The sequence below is a fragment of the Engraulis encrasicolus genome, chromosome 2, assembly GCF_034702125.1.
Source record: "Engraulis encrasicolus isolate BLACKSEA-1 chromosome 2, IST_EnEncr_1.0, whole genome shotgun sequence".
NCBI lineage: Eukaryota > Metazoa > Chordata > Actinopteri > Clupeiformes > Engraulidae > Engraulis > Engraulis encrasicolus.
The window spans coordinates 6,719,496-6,744,249 of NC_085858.1; the positions used below are offsets into that span (position 1 = coordinate 6,719,496).

General features: G+C 43.7%; 1 protein-coding gene across 1 annotated transcript in view; it reads left to right on the top strand.

Moving 5' to 3' along the window:
• si:dkey-11f4.7 (piezo-type mechanosensitive ion channel component 2) overlaps positions 1 to 24,754 on the top strand; it is a 61,535-nt gene that overhangs the window by 18,507 nt on the left and 18,274 nt on the right. The window contains exons 12-40 of the mRNA XM_063193226.1: positions 60 to 222; positions 716 to 873; positions 1,119 to 1,382; positions 2,515 to 2,626; positions 3,605 to 3,789; positions 6,425 to 6,573; positions 6,985 to 7,152; positions 7,564 to 7,605; positions 8,092 to 8,456; positions 9,053 to 9,216; positions 11,350 to 11,526; positions 11,970 to 12,116; positions 12,509 to 12,709; positions 13,717 to 13,921; positions 14,759 to 14,860; positions 15,697 to 15,862; positions 17,021 to 17,264; positions 17,599 to 17,695; positions 18,290 to 18,449; positions 19,135 to 19,224; positions 19,494 to 19,558; positions 19,674 to 19,736; positions 19,922 to 20,034; positions 20,648 to 20,765; positions 21,189 to 21,263; positions 21,812 to 21,978; positions 22,472 to 22,671; positions 23,075 to 23,254; positions 23,543 to 24,013. Coding sequence (XP_063049296.1) covers positions 60 to 222; positions 716 to 873; positions 1,119 to 1,382; positions 2,515 to 2,626; positions 3,605 to 3,789; positions 6,425 to 6,573; positions 6,985 to 7,152; positions 7,564 to 7,605; positions 8,092 to 8,456; positions 9,053 to 9,216; positions 11,350 to 11,526; positions 11,970 to 12,116; positions 12,509 to 12,709; positions 13,717 to 13,921; positions 14,759 to 14,860; positions 15,697 to 15,862; positions 17,021 to 17,264; positions 17,599 to 17,695; positions 18,290 to 18,449; positions 19,135 to 19,224; positions 19,494 to 19,558; positions 19,674 to 19,736; positions 19,922 to 20,034; positions 20,648 to 20,765; positions 21,189 to 21,263; positions 21,812 to 21,978; positions 22,472 to 22,671; positions 23,075 to 23,254; positions 23,543 to 24,013 — 4,811 coding nt within the window. The remainder of the gene's footprint in view (positions 1 to 59; positions 223 to 715; positions 874 to 1,118; positions 1,383 to 2,514; positions 2,627 to 3,604; positions 3,790 to 6,424; positions 6,574 to 6,984; positions 7,153 to 7,563; positions 7,606 to 8,091; positions 8,457 to 9,052; positions 9,217 to 11,349; positions 11,527 to 11,969; positions 12,117 to 12,508; positions 12,710 to 13,716; positions 13,922 to 14,758; positions 14,861 to 15,696; positions 15,863 to 17,020; positions 17,265 to 17,598; positions 17,696 to 18,289; positions 18,450 to 19,134; positions 19,225 to 19,493; positions 19,559 to 19,673; positions 19,737 to 19,921; positions 20,035 to 20,647; positions 20,766 to 21,188; positions 21,264 to 21,811; positions 21,979 to 22,471; positions 22,672 to 23,074; positions 23,255 to 23,542; positions 24,014 to 24,754) is intronic.

A 24,754-nucleotide genomic window follows, 5' to 3' on the forward strand; every position in this document is an offset into this window, starting at 1 on the left:
CTTCTTCTTCTTCTTCTTCTTCTTCTTCTTCTTCTTCTTCTTCTTCTCCTCCTCTCTAGCCGTTTGAACTCGTGATGAGCAGTAGATGGGAGAAGCACAGCGTTCCATCTCTGGACTCTCAGATGTCCGACATGCTGCTCCCTGAGTGTCAAGTGTCAGACATGCTCCTCCCAGAATGCTTTGCTCTACCTGTATACAGACCACAAGACTACCTAAGTGATGGTACCTACCTCTTTTACTAGTTCATAGATACAGGGTCACTATTATGATAGTGGCACCTGCATATTTTGTTTGTATCTAAGTTTTGGTAATCTAAGTATCTAAGTTTTCAAAATGTTTTGGTAAAAGCCTACTGACGCTGAATTTGGGATCCAGATAATAGTGGCTTGTTGTTCCTTTCTAAGAGCCATTCAAAACTGGCTCAAACTGGCTCTTTTGAACGGCTTTTAATTATTTTTTTCATTGTTAAGAACATAGCATTTCTCACTCCACCTAAAGGTAATTTTGTCCCAACAACAACTGACTGCCCTCCTGCTTCTAAAGACTGCTTCCGTCAGTCGCCAAGGAAGACTCTTATGTTTTCCCCTCCAAATTAAAGTACTCACGTGAAGGTCACGTACCTAAAGGGAATGGAAACTGAACAAAAACACGGTAGAGTGGTCCCCCCAGCTGTGATTCGGCTGCATTTTGCAAACATGATATCGACTGTTCACAGCATCAGAGGAAGCGACGGTGGACCTGACGGAGCAGACCGATGATGTCATAACGGGTGTCTCCGAGGCAACGGCCCCTGAGGAACAGCCTGGTGGACTGGCCCTCTTTGGAGCCTTCGTCCTGAAGCAGAGCTATGCTCCCGCTCTCATCATCATGATGGTACGTGTGTGTGTGTGTTTGTGTGTGTGTGTGTGTGTGTGTGTGTGTGTGTGTGTGTGTGTGTGTGTGTGTGTGTGTGTGTGTGTGTGTGTGTGTGTGTGTGTGTGTGTGTGTGTGTGTCTGTGTCTGTGTCTGTGTCTGTGTGTGAGAGTGAGAGTGAGAGAGAGTCTGCACCTCTCTTCTTGGGACCCCATAATAAAGCATGTCCTCTATCTGTCTGTGTCTGCCTCTGTGTCTGTCCTCAGGTGTGGAGCATCACCTACACGTCGTGGCTGGGCTTTGTGCTGCTGGTCTGGTCGTGTCTGATCTGGATGATGCGTGACCGCCGCTACTACGCCATGCTGAGCGCCCCCTTCCTGGCCGCCTACGGCAGCGGGCTGCTGGTGTCCAGCTTCATCAGCGCCTTCCGGCTGCACCGCCACGAGCTCTTCCCCGGCATACCCGCGGCCGTGCTCATAGACTTCGACCTCTACGGCTACGACGCGCCCTGCGTTCACCTCGGGGTCAAGGTCTGTCCAGGTTTTTTTGTGGTCATCTTCTTGTCCCTTGATGTTCATTACATGTTGATTTTGGTTAATAGTTTCATTGGGGCTAAAATATAGGATTTTTAAAGGGTTGGTGGGAGCACGGAGGAAATGTGTCTACTCCATGCTCCATCCGGAAGTCCACAGGCCAGGCCTTTTTAAATGCCTTATTATGTGTCTGTTATTATCTACAGTATTTTACTGTATCATATTCCCGAAACACAGTGTGTTTGAGATATGAAGATTTTGCTCAGAGTGCTGCGTTTGCATAATTTTACATTACTTTTGAACGGGAGCACGGATTTTCAATAACTATCATTATCACTCTATAATAGGGACCTAAACTGTTATTTATATTTTTATGGGCAAAAAGGTGTTTCAAGTGTAATTTTCAGAATATTCCTAACGAACTCCTGATTAAGGTTAAAAAAGTACAATTTGAAGTCCAAATATGTTGCTCCATTCCAATGTTACCAAAAAGACTTGGGCGCCGTTTGTACATACCTGGGTATTTTCAAAAACGAAGAGCTTTCCCTTTGTTTGGGCCTTTTGTTTACACACAAACAGAAAACCTCTGAAAATGAATCTTCCTAAAAACTTGAGATTTTGCGGTTAGACATTTGGACAGCATATAAACAGAGAAAAACGGGGAGACTTGAATGTGCCATGACACTTGTTTAAACCAATACAACCATGAAGGCATTAATTGCTGTACTTGCCGATACTGAGTACTGACACCGATACTTTAACCCCCAACATTCAATCAAAATGAATGCAGAGTCTTGTTTTTCCCACATGTGATATTTGTTTTATTGTTCATTTCCGTGTAGATTTAAATGGAACATGGAGAGATGTTGTGTTATTTCATGTAACAGCTGGATCGATGCCTGGTATCGGCAAGTGTTTTGATGAGTATGAGAATAACGAACAAGTATCCCTACTTGAATGCCATTCTTCTTAACGCGCTCAGGTTGAACGATTTAACGTACTGTATCTATGACCGCTCTCGGCAGCATATTTATGCGGATATGCCGATGGTGTGAACGAAGATATTTTGGTAAAGGTAGGAAAGAGAAATGTTTGTTTATGGAAATAGCCGTGGCCTTGGTCTTCTCAGGTGGGCTACACCTTCACCTTCTGGATGATGCTGCACCAGCAGCTGAAGGAGAGAGCTGAGAAGAGCCAGCAGAACCAGGACCAGGAAAGCCCAGAGCTCAAAAGTCAAACACGTAAGGCACACATTCATGATTTTTTTTTTTTTTTTTTTAAATATTTGGGGGTTTTTGTACCTTTATTTGTGACAGGGAAATTAGAGAGGTGACAGGAATCGAGTGGGCAGAGACGGGGAAGGCTTGGCGAATGGGAATCGAGTGGGCAGAGACGGGGAAGGCTTGGCGAATGGGAATCGAACATGGGTCGCCGGTGTAGCAGTGAAGTGCTCAGCCATTGAGCCACGGCTGGGCCCCATTTATGTTTTGTTTCTTATTTTTCTTCAAGATGAATAAAAATTACTCTATTTATTCTTTCTTTGGTCTTGTTTGTTTCCTGTTTTTTTCTTGTTTTCTTGTCTTGTGTTTTTTTTTTAATTTTCATTGTTGAAGCACTTTGAGCCTTCATGTTAAATGTGTTTTACACAGAAACATTATTGTTAGCAAATGGAGACGTTTATTGTTAGCAAATGGAGATGTTCAAGTCATAAAGATAAATCATGTGGATAGCTCTGTAAGGAAATGTGTGGTGTAAATCAGTTTGATTCCCTTTAATCTATTTGTGTGTGTGCATTTGCATATTTGTCCCTGTGTTCTCTTTTTCGTTGTGTGCCTGTAAGTGTGTCTCTGTCTGTATTCATGTGTGTGACTGTCTGGCCGTGTGTATCTGTATATGACTGCGTGCGTGCGTGCGTGCGTGTGTGTGTGTGCATCTGGGCCTATGCTGGATGTGCCTGTGTGTGTGTGGTGTGAGCTGTGAGCTTCCTCATCTCTCTCTCTCTCATCTTTTAATGTGTGTGTGTGTATCTACATGTGTGTGTGTGTGTATCTACATGTGTCTGTCTGTCTGTCTATCTGTCTGTCTGTCTGTCTGTCTGTGTATTTGTGCCTGTGTGTGTAGTGCTAATGCATGTGTGTGTGTCTGTGTATCTACGCCTGTGTGTGTAGTGTTAACACGTGTGTGTGTGTCTGTGTGTATCTCTGCCTGTGTGTGTGTAGTGTTTAGTGGTGAGCAGCCGGTCAGTTTGGTGGTGGTGCTGGGAGGTCTGGTGAAGGGTATCATGGTGAAGTACTGGATCTTCCTCTGCTGCTCCATGTTCTTCGTGGTCAGCTTCTCAGACAGGGTGATGGTCTACAAGATCCTCTACATCGGCCTCTTCCTCTTCTGCGTGGTGCTCTATCAGGTAGGGGTTTTAACTACACTGTGTGTGTGTGTGTGTGTGTGTGTGTGTGCAGGGCCGGTTTTTAGCATAGGCCGGCTAGGCGGTCGCCTAGAGCGCCATGTGAAGAAGGGGCGCCGAAATGGCGCTCTCCTATGCGTAATTTTGCGATATGAAGTTTTTTTTTATGAAGTCGCAATCAACAAAGAGTGGCGAAAGCGCTCCTCACGGCAAAGCGCCCCTCAGCCAATAGTAATATCGCTTCCAACTGTCTCTGGGAAGTCTGTGAACCAATAAACAGACAGTTCTGAGAAAGGGGGCGGGACGAGTGACAGCCTGCGCTCTATTTTGAATTTGGAGACTCACAGACAGAGAGGGCAAGCGCAAACAATAGGGCTGCTCTGCTGGATGGAGATTATTATGTTCTCATTAAACCACTCATTGCATGATGCAGGAGTTTCAGAGGGTGTTTTGGAACTATGTGATTTAATCAGCAACCGTTTGTGATTATGGAAAGCCGAATAGTTATGAGGTTACTATTTGGAATTAGAGAGAAAAAGAGCTTTGTTTTTGATCAGAGAAATCGCTAGTTAGCATGCTAACATTAGCCAAGTATGCCAAGCAATGAAATCCAGTAAAGTAGCTGTTAGTAGCCTACTCACTACTCACTAACACCCACCTGATATCATAATAGGCCTACTTGCTTAGGTTGACAAGCAATGTAAAGTAAGACTGGTGCAATGTTTAAAACAATTTTAGCTGCCATATCTCCTTCCATCCACATGAATTACCTGCTTGTTGTAAGCTTAAAAAAACATTAATTTCCAGACCAGAACGACATAGCCTACATTAATCATGTAACAGAACCATGCACAGCAGACAAGTGAGGCTATTTACTATATTTTGTATATTATGAAATTCAATAGCGTGACAGCTCTTCTCCCTTTCTCTCACCCTGTCCCTCCAGTTCAAACACATAGATAGCCCCCTTCTCATTCTCCTACTCACAAATGCACCACTACCACTATTTCCAGTCCAGAAATGAAATTGGTTTGGAAGACAGCACAAATGTGTAGCTTATTAAAATTGTTATGCTGCCATGCTTTGTGATGCTGTAGGTAGTGTAGATCAATGCAGACCTCCTTGGTAGGCTTATTGTCTACACATGCATTTTACATGCAAATGTAGGCCTACTGTATCACTCTCCTGGCATTTCAATTTCACGTTACAATTCAAACACATTGATAACCTCCATCTCATCTGGGGTTGGGGGCCCCACCACCATCACATCCAACATACCACACAGTGAAGCTACTTTCATGCGACTCAATCTGATGTGTTGGTCGGCTGTCAAAAAGAACCACAAATCCATTTAATGAAAAACGGTTATTGTTCTTGATGCTATTTAGTTAAGCTTACTACGGATATTACTCTTGTGATCTGTAAGGTATAAGAAGGGGGGGGGGCGCCAGAACTCAAACTCGCCTAGGGCACCAAATAAGCCAGAACCGGCCCTGTGTGTGTGTGTGTGTGTGTGTGTGTGTGTGTGTGTGTGTGTGTGTGTGTGTGTGTGTGTGTGTGTGTCTGTGTCTGTGTCTGTGTCTGTGTCTGTCTGTGTGTGTGTCAGGGATGGAGCTTAAAATTTTCCCCCACCAGTCACTGTGGCAGGTAGATTTTAAAATCTACCAGTCACAAGCTATTTTTACCACTCAAAGTGACTGCTGGATTGAACAATTTACCAGTCAGCCCTGAAATGTACCCGTCCTTGGCGGGTGGACGGGTGCTTATTTCCAACCTCCAAATGATCTTGTTTTACCTGTCCAATTCAACCAGGTGATCATTCAGTCAGCCAATCACCCGGCTGAATTGGAACGGTAAAGTCATTGGGAATATGTGGCAATAGCCTGTAACTAATGAATCCATTTTTTTCATGACTGGGTCACAAGGCATGGCTGAACTCAAACAATGGAATCTGCTCTTAAATCTATTATATATTGATGAACGTGGCAATGAGTGATAGTGATGGACATACTATTTACTATGTGTGATATTGTGAGATGGGTGAGCTACTTTCAAAAAGTCGTAATTTGCACGTATTTCAACTCAATTCTACCTGTACATTGCACTCGAGTTATTTCACCAATTTACTTCTTCGCTGGGTTAAAAATGTGCCAGTTACAGTCCGCTTATAAAGCATAACGTTGCAAAAATTCACAGGAAATGTTGCCGTTTTAATTAGGGCTGTAACGAAATTGTATCGAATTGAGAAATCTCGATAAGCAGTCACAATACTGTATCGTGATGCAAGAAGGCAGTTTCACGATATGCCCTTTCAAAGTTCTGTTACCCTTCAGTTCAGAAAACTACCACAACAAAAAAAGTTGTCAAAAAAGTTGACATTCACGTTGAAATCTGTGCCACAGGTAATTCCTTCGATCAGTTTGCCAGCCGCTGATACTTAGTGTACATTGTGTTGTGTAGGGTTGTAAATAATAATCGATCGATGCATCGAACCCACGGCTGACAATTGAATCGAATTGTATCGTATCGTGGGGCATTCTTGAGTATCGAAAAACACTGAATCTCAGCCTTAAGAAATCAATGTTGAATCGTATGGCCATGGAGGCTGTGATTTACAGTGTTGTGTGTGTTGGTGCAGGTGCACTATGACATGTGGAGGCGTACGCTGAAGCACTTCTGGGCCGTGGTGGTGGGCTACTCCATGTTCGTGCTGATTGCCATCTACATGTACCAGTTCAAGACCGTCTCGGGCCTCCTGCAACACATCTTTGGCATGTCTGTGGAAGGGTAAGAGAACTGCTGCCATGGTGCTGGAGACATGAGTGACGTATTCTCATTAGTTGAGGACGCAATGGAAAGCTTTACTCAGCTAAATCTACATCTCGACAGTACACTGTAAAATGTTGTTATTCAATAGTAGTAAAATTGAATGGTCCTCTAGTTGACCATACTATCTCTGAGTGTTTTAATGAACACTGCAAAATGTCTTGTTTTGGATGTATGCATCTAATGCAGTGTGCTTTAGATTGAGGCATTCTGTTCTGCATGTGTGTGCATGTGCGTGTGTTTGTGTGCCTGTGTGTGCGTGTGAGTCTGTGTCTGTGCGTGCGTGCGTATGTGTGTGCTAGGCTGCGATACCTTGGCCTGGAGCAGTCACTATATTCTCTGTTTCTGTCTGTTTTTAATGTTGGTGTCTAGGCTGGGAGACCTGGGCCTGGAGCAGTATGCAACGGTGGAGCTGTTTGCGCGTATCCTGCTGCCTGCCTTCTTCCTGCTGGCCTGCATCCTGCAGCTGCACTACTTCAACGCAGACTTCCTGACACTCACAGACCTCGACAACATCACCGTGCAGGACAAGGCCGCCAGGTGAGGGGGACGGATGGACACTAGGGATGTACCGAAACCAAGATTCGTTTTCTGATTCTGCCTTGTTGACCGTGTTTGGGTTTGGTTTCAGTTTATGTGATCGGAATGGGTTTCTGTATTCGGTTGCGGATTCGACCAAATCTTAAGCAGTGGATTTGGTTAAAGCAGAACCTTACAAATCAGGATTCGGTACATCCCTAATTGAAACATAGGCTCATACACACACGTACACATATACACACCACAGTTTGTATTGCAAGGTTAGATACTGGACATGACAGGACTCACTTAGTCAAGCCCCACGTCAACATGCATCTCTCCTTCTCCTGTTAAATGTAGGTATATATTGTGAAATTGTGTTCTGATGTGAAGAGACTAATTCACTTTTCTTTTCCTCTCCATGGTGAACAGTGATGAGGAGCTGAAAGAGAAAGTGATGGTCATTTCTAACGCGTAAGGCTGGCATACTTAATATCTTTCCAATAACTGCCTAAAAATCGCAGTTTTCTTCGACACTGGACATGGTACATGGTTACATCTATACAGCCTACTGGCTTCTCTCAAGTAGCAGTATGGTATTTTAGTGCATGTACTACAGTAATAGAATAGAATTCATGTTAAGTAAAACAGTAAAGTAAGTCAAATAAATTGCTTAAACTAAATACACTTAAAACTACATTGCCCAAAAATGTAGTAATGAATGTCAATTCATTTAGAATGAGCAATAATTAAATTGTTATTTTTTTCAGGTTAAAAGAAAGTATAGAAAAATTCCAGCAACGGTAAGGCACATGCTTGCACTGCATGTAGCATGATTTACAGTCGTGTTGATCTGTTGTTAAAATGTGTTGCCTTTGTGTTGCTTGGGCTTGCATCTTAATACGCTTGCCATCTAAACAAACTGAAACAAATCCCCATGTGGTTCATGCTGTTTGCTAGACTCAAGAAAGAGCAGATGAGTGCAGCAGGGAGCGTCGCTACTTTGGACATGGACAAACAGTCAATGGACAAGAAGAAGCTGTCTGTGGACAAGCTCTCTGTGGACAAGGACAAACTCTCTGTGGACAAGGACAAACTGTCCATGGACGATAGCAAAGTTTGTTTGGACAAGCTGTCACTGGACAAGCAGTCGGTGGACAACAGCAAGTCCTCTTTAGACAATAGCAAAGTCTCTTTGAACAACAGCAAGGTGTCCTTGAATGAGGACAAATTGCTTCAGGACAAGGACAAGGTCAGAGTCTCCTTTGACAAGAGTAACGTATCTTTTGACTCAGACAAGAAAGAAGACACGGCGGAGGAAGAACGTGAGTTTGGTTTGGATTTCTACTTATATATTGAACATATTGAAATATTATATTTATTTGACTGGCTGGTGACATGTTTCTCTAACTGTAAACTGTGTTTACATTTATTGTAATGACTGACTTAGTTATTGTAGTGACTTACTGGAGTGTTTTTGACTGTCTGTATACCTGTATCTATTTTTTAATTTAAGTATATTTGGTTGGATATGTCTAATGTTTTATGTCTATGTTATAATAGTTATTTACTAATTACTTGACTGTATTATTATATCTGTCTGGCTACTTTTGTATAGATATCTGTCTTGTTTATACAGTAGATATCTGTATATAATTCCTATTGTATATTTGGGCTACGGGTGCATGTGTGTGTGTGCGTGCGTATACGTGTGCATGTGTGTGTGCATGTGTGTGTGTGTGCGTGTGTGTGTGTGTGTGTGTGTGTGTGTGTGTGTGTGTGTGTGTGTGTGTGTGTGTGTGTGTGTGTGTGTGTGTGTGTGTGTGTGTGTGTGTGTGTGTGTGTGTGTGTGTGTGTGTGTGTGTGTGTGTGTGTGCGTGTGTGTGTGTGCGTATGTGTGCGTGTGCGTGCGTGTGTTTAGAGACTCCGGTGAACCAATGGCTGCTGGTGGTGGATCGTGCCTCAGTGCTCTTCCTGCAGGTGATCCATCTGCTGCACAGGGCGCAGGCCCTCTGCTGGCGCCTCCTGGAACTGCACAGCCTCAAACTGCTCTCCACCGGCATCATCTGGGTTAGCTTGCAGGAGGTTAGGCTCATACATGCACACACAGATATGAGCATGCACAAACTAAGGCATGCATGCACGCACACACTTGGAGAATGTGCAGGACAAGGCAGCCAGGTGACGTGGACACACACACACACACACACACACACACACACACACACACACACACACACACACACACACACACACACACACAAACAATGTAACATAAACTTCTCTCAATGTGTCATAAACTGCTTTGTTCTGCTGCTATCACGAATCCATACACTGCTACCAGGTCCTATCCATATTGTCATACCTGTCTGATTCTAAGCAGGAAAGCAGAGAATTCCTGACATAATCACAGGTAAAAATAAGTACAACACTAGCACATGATGTTACATAGCTGTTACACCATTTACTCCATTGTCCCTACCTAATGAGATGGATAGACTGTGCTGTTAATGAAAAACACTGTAAACTTAACAAGGACCCACCACAAACTTGATCCAACCAGTGCAGAGTCAGCTGAATGTAAGACAAGTACACAGATCTACTGGTTTCTGGGTTAAGTTACCATTGTTGGAAGGAAACTGTTGTTCTTTTACTTTTACTTTTACCTCTGCCCATATTGTATATTCTAGTAATCTAGTAGTCTATTTTCTAGTCGTCTATTTTAGTAAAAGATCTGTACAGTAGACTGAATTACCGGTATGTGTAAATGAAAGTTATTCAATGAATGATTTATTAAAATCCCTTAAAATGACAGTTTCAAGGGAAGCCTAGGCAGAAATAGAACGCCAGCCGGCTTCTGAGTAATTGAGCTGAACTGGAGGCAGGTCATGCACGAGTAGGCAACAGGCCGGATGCCAAACAAGATCCACGCAGGAACACCTGAACGCCACTTAGAGATCCCAGGTACACGGCCCAGGGCCAAGAAAGACTAGACGACACCGAGAAAGAGAAGCTAAGTGACTTTAATGCTTCGCGCTGTTCAGCAGATACCTGAACCTCTAGACTGTCTGGTGGCGCTTGCCTCGCTGTCGGCCCTGCTGCATTATTGAGCCGGGCCAAGGGGACAGAGTCACCTGGCACACCTGTCCTCAACTGCCCGCACAGCCTCCGCAGCAACAGCAAAGAGCAGGATTTTCTTTAGCGACAGGGTGGAGTTGAAAAGATTAGAGTAGAATAGAGTGGAATAGAATTGAGTAGAATACTCTATATGGTAACGCTTTAGTTTATGGTAACAGTTCCTTTAAAACTTTATTAACACTTTATTAACATATTTTATTGAACTAATAATAAACAAAATATTTTCTAATAATAAACAACTTAAATTTTCACAGCGGAGTAAGGTTCTGCTCTGGATGAGATCGATGTTTGTTTGCCTGCCGGACATTTCTATATCCAATGTCGTAATCTTTTTGCTCTTTGGAGAGCAAACTTTCAGGACTGCTGCAACTGCCCATTGTGTCAACATAGTAGTTCTTATTAATTTACAAACATTTGTAAATGTTTTGTTGATAATTAGTTCATTATTTACAGTGTTTCTATGTGTTTCTTTTTAGCGACTGTTATTCCAAAGTGTTACTCACTATTTGGCTATGTGATCCCACCCGCATGTATTTTAATCATTTGGGATTTGAGCCTGCAATCTTCAGTTCCTGAGACCAGCTCCCCAAACCATTAGGCCATGTCAGCCCCCAGATACTTGAGCAATAAGCCAGGAGAGGCTGTGTGTTTGTGCTGGATTTGCTTATTGCTGATCTGAATCGCCTCATTACTGATTTCAAACTGTTGAAATGATATTAAGATATGTGGTGTGTTAAATGCAACCACGCAAAAAATAAAATAAAAATAAAACAGCATATTTTTGGGGAAGCAGCTAGTATTCGAGCATGATTTACAATGGCTTGGAATGCCAATCCACAATCAAGAACCAAACACAACAGTTTTAGCTAGATCTACACATGAGTAGCTTTTTCATTTACCAACATTCGTGTTGTGAGGAGGGGCAAGATGCTAAGCAGTCAACCATGTGGGCTCATTTTTTGACCGACAGCAGTTTCCAACAGTCAGAGGTTGAACAGTGTGCAGCCAGGGTCACGCAGCCAGGGATTGTTTACAAACGATAGACCTACTGTATGTATACTGTGCTGTGCTGTGCCACAGGTGTGTCTGATGAACTTTGTGTTCCTGGTGCTGTGGACGGTGGCTCTGCCCCTGCCTCACCTGCGCCGCATGGCCTCCAGCGTCTCCAGCGTCTGGGCCTGTGTCATCGTCGTCTGCAAGATGATGTACCAGCTCAACGTCATCAAGCCACCAGAGTACTCCTCCAACTGCACGGTGGTGAGTGGTTTTAAGTCCCATCTGTCACCTACTGTCGTTAATCACACCCAATCACTTTGTATGTTAATTAATTGATCAGTTAAATGGAATGCAAATAGAAAAGAAAGTTTTTGTGTTGGTTTGAAGTAAGTCAAACTATTTTTCACGGATATTGATTGAATTGTAGTGGTAGAAATGTCAACCAAGGAGCACTTCCTAACTCATAAGGTGCTCAGGTCCTCATTGGAAGGGACACTTCAGAGTCAAGCTGAAATTAAAGTGACAACGTCAGTAGCATCCGGTGCGCACAATCAAATACGTTGTCCAACATTTCACGTGATACAACTTCAGCCCCAACTTGTGCCATTACATTTTCTATACAGGTTTAAGGCATTGCATTCAATTAGCATGGTGATCAAGGGAAGTGCTCTGGTTGAAATATCTCTTCTGCACTGTGGTGTTAGGGCTTGGTGTCCATCAATGGCACCTGGTCTGTGTCCAACATGGAGGAGCTCTTGAGGAAGTCCCTCCTGTATGTGGACCCAGTGGACCCGGCCGTGTGGTTCGGGGCTCTCTTCAAATGTGGCGATCGCATCCTACCATGCCTCAAGGTACTGACTCACCACGTACAAAATGTCCTGATTAGATTCAATTTAATTGTTGTAACACTGGTAAGAACATGGAGTAACAAAATGCAATGTATTCAGTATTCAGTGTATTCTGTAAGAAAGAAATAGAAGTCTACAGACTGCAGCTCTATGGAGAAAGGTTTTCAATTACTTTTTGGGTTACCAAAAGAAGTTATGTTTTCAGCTCTTACTAGTTTGCTGATATTTTGCCTTACAGTGGCTCCCCACAATGTATGCGTGTGATGTGTATTTTAACCATTTTTTATGAAAATATCAGATTTTGGTAAAAGTGTGTGCGTGTGCGTGTGCGTGTGCGTGTGCGTGTGCGTGTGCGTGTGCGTGTGTGTGTGTGTGTGTGTGTGTGTGTGTGTCAGAACCACCTGCTGGTCCTGGGCCTGCTGGTGTTTGACGTGACCATCACCCGGCGGCAGCTGCACTACCGTCTCCGCAGCGACGTGAAGGTGCCGCCCACCAACACCATCTTCCAGGGCGTCACGCGGCAGCACCTTGACCACGGCCTGCTGCCCTGCCTCAAGTACTTCATCAACTACTTCTTCTACAAGTTCGGCCTGGAGGTGAGACCAAACACTTGGGGACTCATTGGAAATATATTCTACTGGCATTGAAATGTCAACTGCTTACCATACAACACCACATCAGTTGGCAGGGGCGTGTTATGACTCCATGAGCCCCTGGGCCAGACAGCAAAGAAGGCCCTCCCTCCTTGGGTGTTGCTAGTATATAAAAAAAAATCAAGTTTTTACGCTAGAAATTAGAGACCTTACGTTGTTGGGAGTTCTGCGTTTTTTCCATCGAGAAAAATTGAAAATACAATTGTTAAAAGTGCAATGTACAGTAAAACACAACGTGAGAATGGAAATATAGAGGGTTGGGCTTCAGTGTTTCCTTGGCCCCTGGGCCTGTACCCAGTAGGCCTATGCAATAATCCATACTTGTCAGTTGGTTGTTAACATGGCATAATAACAAGAGAGCTGTTGCATTTATCTGAGTTGCTGCAGAGTGATCATCAATAATATCTGCCTATTGACTGGGCCGAAGGCATGCGGTTCTCTGTTCGTCCGGGTCGTCCAGTCCTGACCAAATCTTGTGTGCTAATATTTTATAAAAGCTGAAAGATTCACTTTTGGAAGCCAATGCCTTCCAGATGGCCGTCTTTCAAGATTGCTGTGGAGGCATCAGAATCAATGATTTGGCGTTGCCACCTGTACCTGTTTTACCTGACTGTCCTGGTTTTTATTAATGGTCTGTCCAGGGGGAAAAAAACACATTATCCCTGGACACAAAAGGAAAGGGGACATTGCGTACAAGCAAAAGATTAGATACTGTATGGTTATTAAAATGTTCAGGGTTTTTTTCAGACAGAGATCGCAAAACAAGTTGGTGTTGAGTTTTACCGGTTTTCATTTAATTTCTGGTCACTAAAAATAAGTTGAATTTTTACAAACTCTGGAAGCACTCTTCACTGAACCTTGCAATGTTTTACAGTCCACAGACAATCATGATGTTTTATTTAGTCAAAATGTTTACCCACAGCCCTCTGATTTCTTTGTATTTGTACCAGGTTTGCTTTGTGGTGGCGGTGAATGTGATTGGCCAGAGGATGGACTTCTTTGCGCTGCTGCATTCGTTCGCCCTGATCGCCGTGCTCTCCCACCGCAGGAGGAAGGCCATCGGGGAGGTGTGGCCCAAGTACTGCTACTTCACCGCCGGCCTCATCGTGCTGCAGTATCTACTCTGTCTGGGCTTCCCGCCCGCCTTCTGCTTTGGTGAATAGGATAAATATTGCATTACATTACACTACACTTCGCTTTTATCCAAAGCGACTTAGTTATTATTTTTCAAGGTATTAGTTACAGTCCCTGAAGCAGTGTGGAGTCAGGAGCCTTGCTCAAGGGCTTTTCAGCCATGGATGGAGGTGTAGGGAGAAGTCACGTGGGATTCAAACCTACAACCCCCAGATTGAAAGACCAACTCCAGGGGACCCCAACCTAACTATCTAACTTGGGGCCCACTTGAAATCGTCACTATTGTTTGGGGCAACTAAACAGTCAACGGCAGCACACACACACTCACAAACACAAATATTATTTAGACTTTTTTGAAAATGATCTGAAGGCCCACTTTGAATACCTTCAGGGCCCACAGTTTGAGAATCACTGTGACTAAACCATGGCTGCCTGAATAATACCTGCAGGAATTAATCTCGACTCCTCGACACAAGCCGCCGTTGTTGTCTGAAACAACAATCGATTCTCGACTATGTCACATCCGTGAAAATGCCGCCCTTATCTACTTGTGCCCTATAGGCACTTACGTGCCCGTCACTTCTGACTGACAAAATGTTCCTAAATACCAAGGTGGTTGATTGAGTTCAGACACAAAATAATGATTCAGTGGTTGGTTGATTCCGTCAGTATGTAACAATGGTGATGTAATGAGCTACATAATTAATGTGTGAGACTGGAGCAGTGTGTGCGCGATGCAGTGCCATGTTGTGCGATACTGTGACCTCCAAACTCATGTCCCTGTCTGACCTCTCTCTCTCTCTCTCTCTCTCTCTCTCTCTCTCTCTCTCTCTCTCTCTCTCCCTCCTCTGTGCCCAGACTATCCATGGAGGACCTCTGCTGGAGCACTCACCTCCAACCTGATTAAGTGGCTCTACCTGCCCGACTATGCCATGCAGCCCAACCCTGAATTCATTCTCTGTACGGTTGAGTACATTCCCACCTGGGACAACAAAACACAAGTTGACTTCTAGTATTAGCCCCTTCACTTCCCAGACTCCTTTACCTCTTAACATTATTCCACTTGACAACTCCAAACCAGTTCAGATAGGCCTATGGGACTGCATATGATCTTACTGACCTACTTTTAAAAAAATCTTTTACTGCACCATTGAGATTGTATTATCTGTTGTGCGACTGAGAGTAACACTGGCCATGTTTACGTTTATGTTTTTAATTCTGATTTAATCATTCCAAATTAAATAGTTTGAAATTCAAAATGGTCTCTAAAGTGCAGGAAAACTTGATCAATATGAAAAGTTCATTAAACACTGCACACTGGATACTGTTCTTTTTTCTGTTCTTTTTTTTTTCTTTTTTTTCGCTCCAAAAAGTAAACAGCATCCAGTGTGCAGTGTGTAATGAACTTTTCATATTTAAAATATTCTCCCTTTTGAACTGGAATTAATATTTATATGATAGTGGAACAAAGTCATTCAGAATTAAGTCATTCAGAATTAAAAGAGGAATAAACCACTCAATTTATTCGGAATAAAGTTTACTTTCAAATAACTGTAATTCGGAATTGTGAAATATTTATATGATGTTGTAATATATGATGTTGTTATGATATCTGGACTTCCATCCTCGGAATAACTTGGAAGTCAATTTTAGTTCCATAATTGTGATTTTAACTCTCTCCATGTCTCCATTTCTCCCGTATGTCCCCCTTCCCTCTCTCTCATCCCACTGACACCTCTATATCTCTCTCACTCTCTCCCCTGTCTGTGTGTCCATGTCTCCCCCGTGTGGTGTAGTTGACTACCTGCTGCTGCTGGTGGCGTCTCTACAGTGGCAGGTGTTTGAGGAGGAGAACAGGGCGGCGGTGCGGCTCCTGGCCGGGGAGAACGTGGAGATCAGCCGCTGCCTGGACCCCTCCACCCTCAACCAGTACACGCCCGTCTCCAACTACCTGCACTGCAGGTCAGGATGGAGGACATGACAGAAGAGACAGGACAGCACTCCCAGTTACTTGTACCTTATTCCCCATCAGAAGTTTTGGTCTCAATCTTCTGCAGTGTCGGGCCTGATGGACAATGAAGTACAAGCAACGGAGGAATGCTGTCCTGTTTCCTTTATTTAGAATATTTCATATGGAATGAGCATGACAAAAGACCAACAAAGGTCGGCGTCTGCGCCTTGAACTTGATACTCGTGTATTGCTTGGTGCGAGCACTCCCAAAAAGTAGTAATCACTCAAGATATGGAATGAGCACCCAGTTGCTCTTTACTTTTGTGGAGTTGAGCACGTTATGAAGCTTATTTTGATTCAGTATGTTATGGAGGAAAACCATGTCCCTCCACAATCATGTATTAGCAAATAACATTTCAGGTTAAGTCAAAGTGCATTGAATGTGCAGTTTTTGTATAGTACACTACATCGGCAAGCACACATATAAAATATTTTTGACAGTCTACGTAATAAAATTAAGAAATTCAGTAAAGTATAACAAATATTTACCTCTTCTATCTTTTCTCTATACGCTTACCTACACCGTTACATTTGATATCTTAGGTAAACAAGATGGAAGTGTATAATACGATCTCCTCAGGTCCTACTTGGACATGGTTAAGGTGTTGCTCTTCCCCTGCATCATTTCATTTGACACATGCACTGAACATACAAAGAAATTTAAATTGTGTTTCTCACTCTTCCATGCTTTGAGAGAGACCTGGTTTACCCTGTCTGTCTTCAGGTCCTACCTGGACATGATGAAGGTGTTTGTGGTTTACCCTGTCTGTCTTCTGAGGGGTATATCAGGAGTAAACCAGGTTAAGTTAAGAAAATGAGGAATCCAGACTCTTCTATAAGATGATTTACCTCTTAACTTAACCTGGTTTACTCCTGAACCAGCTTCTTAGTATAGGCCCCAGGTCCTACCTGGACATGATGAAGGTGTTTGTGCTTTACCCTGTCTGTCTCTCTTCAGGTCCTACCTGAGTCCTGGACATGGTTAAGGTGTTTGTGCTTTACCCTGTCTGTCTGTCTCTCTTCAGGTCCTACCTGGACATGGTGAAGGTGTTTGTGGTTTACCCTGTCTGTCTGTCTGTCGGTCTGTCTGTCTGTCTGTCTGTCTTCAGGTCCTACCTGGACATGGTGAAGGTGTTTGTGTTCAGCTACTTCTTCTGGCTGGTGCTGTGTCTGATCTTCATCACGGGCACCACGCGCATCAACATCTTCTGCCTGGGCTACCTGCTGGCCTGCTTCTACTTCATGCTGTTCGGCGGCCAGCTGCTCATGCAGCCCGTCTGCTACGTGCTGCGCCTCTGGGACTGGCTCATCGCCTACACCTGCGTGGTCATCTGCCTCAAGAACCTGCTCTCGGTACGACCAGGGCCGCTGACAGCTTTGGCTGGGCCCGGGACAAGGACAAATGATATCATACACAAACACAACATACACACACCCTTGTTGCTGCTGCCCCACATGGAAAAGGCCACACACACGCACGGACGCACGCACGCACGCACGCACGCACGCACACACACGCACGCACACACACGCACGCACGGACGCACGCACGCACGCACGCACGCACGCACGCACACACACACACTGTACGACTCTGGACAGTTGTTAGTGGTGTTGTATTCTAGATGCCCTCTCAAACTATTTCTTTGCCCCCCCCCCCCAATTCTCTCCCGATTCACTGTTTCAGCTGGGCTCGTGTGTGTACGTTGGCAGCTTGCTGAAGAACGGTTGTTGGTTGATCCAGTCCTTCAGCCTGTTCTGCACCATCAAAGGATATGATCTCCGTAAGTGAGACTTTCTTACAGTAGTTTAAGGCAACTGTGTGCTCCTAGTGCTTCTAGTGCTCCTGGCTACATTGTAGTGTAGGGTTAAGTCCACTAGTAGGGAGTAGAGAGCAAATTCATCAGATTCTCAAAGTGTTACAGTGCTTGAAAATGAAGGCAGGGCAATGTCGGGTAAAAACAAAGCAAGCAGTACCTCAAATGTTTTGCTTAAATTATATTCTTTTAGATTAGGATTTAGATTTGATTACATTTTAGTCACCCTAGAGGATAATTCTATTATTCCAGCATCCATTAAAAAAACACAGCAAGCACATAATACACATAAAAGTGACGCATACTATACACACGAGATGCTTATTCTTTTTCAAGGACTGATGTTCAGATGCGAGTCATTATGAATGGTATTGCTGTAGGTGGGAAAGTTCTACTATATCTCTCGTTACTGTTAAGTCGGTGCAGTCTTCCACTGAAAACGAATTATAAAATGATCAACAAATGTCTGATGATGCCATATATTATATCTGTGCCTTATATTAAATAAGTCAGTCAATATGCTGTGTGCGTGTGTGCGTGCCTGTGTCTGTGTGTCCTCAGCTCCCCCAGACGATGACTGCGAGCTGCCTGAGGGCGAGGCGGGTATCGTGTGGGACGCCATCTGCTTCATCGTGCTGCTGGCCCAGAGGAGGATCTTCCTCAGCTACTACTTCCTCTACATGGTCTCCGACCTCAAGGCCTCCAAAATACTCGCCTCCAGGTAACTATGCTGAAATTGGCCTCCAAAATACTCGCCACTCTGGCCTCGTTTACATGAGAGGTTTAATTCAGAATGAACTCGATTTAATTCGGAATAAAGCTTAATTCCGCTTTGAAAACATCATGTGATTCACACAGGAATTTCATAGTGTGGATATGTGGCATTTTTATGTCTAAAGATCTAGAGGAGAACAATTGTGAATGTCATGAAAATCCTTCCAATAAAAATGAAAGTTGCAAAAAAAAGAAAACATCATGTGAACACATCACAATTCGGAATTAAATGAAAGTGCAATGTAAACTCAACAGAACTATTTAATTCTGAATTATTAATACGTAATAAAAAACATCTTGTAAACGTGGCCTCTGTCAGTGTTGAAATTGGCCTGCAAAATACTCACCTCCAGGTACAGGCTTTCTCTCTGCCAGATGACAATTTCTCCCAATATCAACATGTCGTTGCTCACACTACCCTTGACTTGTCAGCACCCAACAATGTGGAAGTGTTTTGTTCAATCACCTACGATATCCTGATCATTCTAATGGGGGCATGCTTTATTCATTTTATGAAACATCTCAACATACTCCAAAGAGCATCCCAAAAGTTATGCAACATCAGTGTATACCTCACCACCATTCACTTTTGCAATTATATATTTTTTAAAAACGCCCTCTTCTGTTCACAGGGGTGCTGAGCTTTTCGAGGCGAAAGTGAAAAAGCGTGTAGCAGCCCGACTGGAGATGGAGAAGAAATCTGTGGAGGCATTAAAGAAAGAGTAAGGAACAATACCTCAGTGAACACATCAGAGTGGTAACATTTTACACAATGATCAGGCTACATAGTAAATCCGAACGTTTGCATGACAGGTTGCGTACATAGCTTTTTCATGCATAAGCAAGCTTTGTATACATGATTCTTCAAGGCAGAAAGAACAAGTCCACCTGTAGTAGCCCATGGCATGTGCTGTAGATGACTATACTCTTAATATCACACTTATTGTACTGAGTAGTAACTATTAATGCTTTTCTATGCTTTACCTCACAGTATGGAGAAAATCAAATCCCAACAGAAAGAACCAAAGGAAAAACCAACAGACTTGGAAATCGCAGGTTTGAGAATTACTTGACTTGACTTAAACATGTTCCATAAATATGGTCTTGGTGTGTCTGGTTGATTTGACAGATATTGACTATAATCTGCATTGTTAACTTATCAATTTAATAGTCAGTCCAAAGAAAGATTGTGATGGAGGGAAATGGTGGAAACCCTGGCAATCGCAACCAGGTGGTGAGTACTTCAGCCAACCCAATGAACTTCATACCCACACAAACTCCTATTCGATCTTCACTGTACTAAACCGTGTGTGTGTGTGTGTGTGTGTGTGTGTGTGTGTGTGTGTGTGTGTGTGTGCGTGTGCGTGTGCGTGTGCGTGTGCGTGTGCGTGCGTGTGTGCGTGTGCGCACGCGCGTTAGTTGGTGACAATTGTGGCTATGAGTTGTTTGTGAGTGACAGTGAGGAGGAAGAGGAGGAGACACAGGAGCAGTCAGAGGAAGACATCACTCCCAAGAAGAAGTCCGCTTTTCAGGTGGGAAAGCATGCGGGTGTGTGTGGGCCTGCGTGTATGTGTTTGCATGCGTTCATGTGTGAAGTTGTGTGGTAGAGATGTGCGAATGACGCACATTTGGCACACTCAGAGGGACCTTGTTTATTACTTTATTTAAAGGTACACTGTGCAGGAAATGGCCAAAAAAAGGTACTGCAACTATGCTGCTCATTGAAACTGAGCTGCCTATTGCCAAATTTGATGAATGTGATTTCATGAAAGTTTACTGAGCAATAAAGTAATATTTTCTAGTATGGCCCAAGTACAGTAATTTTTGCAGCTAAAAATGGCTACTTCTGGAAATTTAAAATGGCGGACCATAGAGAAAGATCCCCATTCTCATGTATGAAAAGTGCAATTTGTCCAGTCATAATGAATACTTAAAATTTGATGGTGGTGGTAAGTATTCATGAAAAAGACAACATTAGTGAGCATGAATTCTGGAAATAAACAACTAAAAATATTACATAGTGTACCTTTTAAAATACGTCAATGCTTAAAACGAATAAAATACAATTAAACAATACGCTTGGTTCACACATTAGTGGTATGTATTATAATAATACAGCTTTTAAGCAGCCTTCGTTGTGTGTAGCTTGCGTACGAGGCGTGGGTAGCAGGAGCCAAATCAGCCCTGAAGAGGCACCAGAAGGAGGAGACCAAACTGAAGAAGGAGGAGAGACGCCAGATGAAGAAAGAACAGCAGGAGAAAGGTTCCAAAAATGTTCTTTGTTTAGTGTTTTTTATTGTTGGAAACGCATATTACAAGAAAAGACCCACAAACAGTGCCATCACTACATGTTGGATCATTTTACTACATGTAAGATGACTGTGACAAGAAACGCATTTTGAACTTTAAATAATGTTTTTTCTGTTCAGTGGAATAAACAATAAATAAATAAGATGGTTACTTGTCTTTCCTTTTAATCTACCTACATTTTCCTCCTAATCTGGTTGTACATTCCAAACGTTTGAAATATGTTTGAAATATGAAATCTGTTAAAAAAAAATCCTTCAATGTTATGCCTATGACATTTTTTGTCTGAATAAACCATGACAACCAAATAAAGGATTGTTTACAAAAGATGGTCTGATGTCTAAAGATGTTTTTTTCTTGCTGGCCTGATTCCCTTCAGGACTGTTGAGAGCTGAGTCTAGTGAAGACGAACTGGAGGAGACTGAAGACGAAGGAGAGGAAGAGAAGGAAAAAGGTATTTCTGGAACTTCCTGCTAATCTCTAATCTGCTAATCTAAGAAGTATGTTTCCAGGGCTCAGTAGCAGTATATCTCATTAGTTTATCTAAAGCCTAAAATGGCCATCACTCCTGCTTTTAAGAACTTCCTGTGAGAATATGAGAGTGTGAAAATGTAATGTAAAATGTACATGAATAGCTAATTTCCAAAATAATATGAAAGCCATTTGAATATATTTTTTTACATTGTGACTTTAAGGTAGGTTTGGGGTAATTGGGACTGGGTTTGTGTTATCAGATTTTACCGCAATCAAACAACAAAGCCACAATTCAAATTCTCTTTATTAGAGATTAGCCATTTATTGAGATGAGCCATGTTGTTCTTAGAGGGTAATGCTGATATTACAGAGAACCACAAAAAGCACATTATTATTTTCAAATATTTTTTAATGTATCGATAAATGGATAAATGGCCTGGATTATGGATGTATTTTGTTTTGGAAAAGAGCTCTTGAAATGGCTTGAGAAGGTAACCTGTGTGTCTTCCCTCTATCCCCCCTCCATAGAGAACATTCTGGAGCGCGTCATCAGCACCTTGACTCTGCTGTGGGTCTTCCTCATGTCCCTCATGGATGACCTCACCTCAGGACTCAACTCCTTCTGCAAAGACAACCTGGACATCTCTAGAGTCCTGAAACACGAGAGAACCTTGCTGAGCGAGCAGCAGAATAAGGTGCTGTAAATTTGTTAAGGGCTGTTTTTTACTGTAATTTTGACAGGACATTGGAGGGGAGACGGGAAATGAGTGGGGAGAGAGAGACGGGGAAGGATCGGTAACCCAGTGCCCTAACGTTAGGCCACGGCAAGGCAGGTGTAGTAACATTTAACATGTTCGTATGCACACTCAAGTGTTAACCTGTGGATCAGAGGCAAGTAGTAGTGTGTAGTACATAGTTCATGTTTGGTCCCCCCACTGATTGGAGGCGGGAAAAAAGCCTGTAATAACTAAATACTACAAAAACGAACATGAAAAAACTGTATGAACAAAAAATTAACTGTAACTTTAACTGGTTAGAGAGTAGAGTAGTATAGTAGTATATTCCACTCTAACTGATTAGAGAGTAGAGTAGTAGAGTAAAGTTACAGTTACAGGTAAGGTTTTGTTATACAGTTTTTTTTAATCAGAGGAGTGCATGCTGTATCTGTGTTTTTGACCTGTGTTCCAGGGGCGAAACGTGACCCAGGAGAGTATCCGGCAGTACTATCGGAGCTGGATGTCCCGACAGAACACGCAGGCCTCCCTGTACCCCACTGATGACCTAGGGCCACCCCCCTCCTCCCCCCCAGCCATGCCCACCTCCCCCCGCAGATACTCCAAACTACCCAGTGCCGGGTCCAGGATCTCATGGGGCAGCAGTGTATCCAGGTTTCCACAACACACACACACACACACACACACACACACACACACACACACACACACACACACACACACACACACACACACACACACACACACACACACACGCATACATGCATATACACAGATGTATACCACACACACACACACACATGCACATACGCAGATGTTGGCCACACACACAGACGCACACACAGATCTACGGTACTTCGGTTTGAGGAAGCTTCCAAATGGCAAGGCCAGGCTAGAATCATGCATTTTTGTGTATTTTTATTTACTCATCTCTCTCTCTCTCTCTCTCTCTCTCTCTCTCTCTCTCTCTCTCTCTCTCTCTCTCTCTCTCTCTCTCTCTCTCTCTCTCTCTCTCTCTCTCCCTGTGTCTGCCTCTTCCTTGTTCTCCCCTGTCCAGCTGCATGACTGATGAGACGATGCTGGGCTCTCGGCAGCCCACTCAGGAGGACCTGGACGACGTGCCGCTGCCTCCTCCTCCTCCAGCGAGGAGCGCCGGGGCCCAGGAGCTACGCCGCAAGCTGCTCAAGGCGGCCTGCGTAGACCTCAGCTCCTTTGACACCGAGTACCATCCCAGAGAGTGAGAGCAACTTCACTTTCATTGACATTATTTTGGTTGTGTGTGCGTGTGTGTGTGCGTGCGTGTATGTTGGGGGGGCACAGTGTTAGCAAAGGGGTGGCCTGGGCTTTTCAGATTCATTTGCTGGATGAACTGTGTGAGGGAAAGTCTCTGTGTGCCTCTGATAGTTTAGCAACAGCAACTCCTAAGTCTTTTACCACAGATTCATAAGTCTACTGTATACCTCCTACCATTTTAGTGTTCTTCTCTCTCTCTTTCTCTTTCCATTCCTTTTCCTCTCTCCGTCAGTGCCGTGGATGAGGAGAGTGACTCCTTGGAAGAGGACGGCTGTGTTGAGAGGAGCATTTCCCTTGAGGACGATGAGGCTTCTGAAGACAGCGACTCTTCTGAAGGAGAGGATGGAGAACTCAAACACCTGGGTTCTGCTGAAGACATGGATTCTGCTGAGGAGGACGGGGCCATTGAAGTAGGCGGTTTTGTTGGAGATTCATCTGAAAGTGAGCGGCTCATTGACACTGATGATGAAGAAGAGGATGATGATGGGAGGAAGGTTGAACTAAGAGATGACGAGGAACGGAAGGAGTTCAGAGATGAAGAGGAGCGGGAGGAGTTCAGAGAGGAGCATAAGCATCCCCTGGAGGTGGAGTTGGAGTCGTGTGAGAAAGATGTGGAAGAGGACCCCGATGAAGACATCCCAGAGCCTGGGGCCCTGGACGAGAGGACACGAGCCCTAACAGCCAGCGAACTCCTGCTGAATGAGTAAGGTCCCTCTAATACCATTGTATGTATACCAGGCCTATTCAATTGGAGGCCCAAGGGCCACGTGCGGCCCATACTTGGCCCACATGTGGCCCCCAGCCGTAGCATTATACATTGCAATTTTGATACTGCAGTAAAACAAAAGATCTCTTGCTTGTGTTGCACATTGAAAATTCAATGCTGTTGAGTTAAAGGTTAGAAAAATATATTTTAAGTGCTTGAAAAGTGTCTTTACCATGTGTTAGTGAATGTGCGGCCAAAAATAAGCCCAACTTAACCTTTTTGCTTTGAAATGTGGCCCAACTGAAATTCTAATTGAATAGCCCTGATGTACAGTATGTTTATATTGTACTTTCTTGCAGACATGCTGTACCTTAAAAACGCACCTCCATCTACTCAGAAAAAGTGCCTTCAATTTGCCTTCTGCCTTCAATTTGCCATTGGTTATGGCCAGAGGTGGACAATCTAGAGTTCAGTAAAACCCTTCAACCAGGGCCCTTCCATGGCTGTAACGGTAGGGCACTGGGCTGCTACGCCAGTGACCCGGATTCGATTCTGAATCTGGCCCAGGTCCTTTGCCAACCCTTCCCCATCTCTCTCTCCCCACTCATTTCCTGTCCCTCTCTCAACTGTCCTCTCAAAATAAAGGCTTAAGAGCCCCCAAAAAAGTTTAGGATTCAGTTAGTGAACTCACCTGTGGTATGGTATGGGAAGTGGCTGAAGAAATACATAGAAGTACTT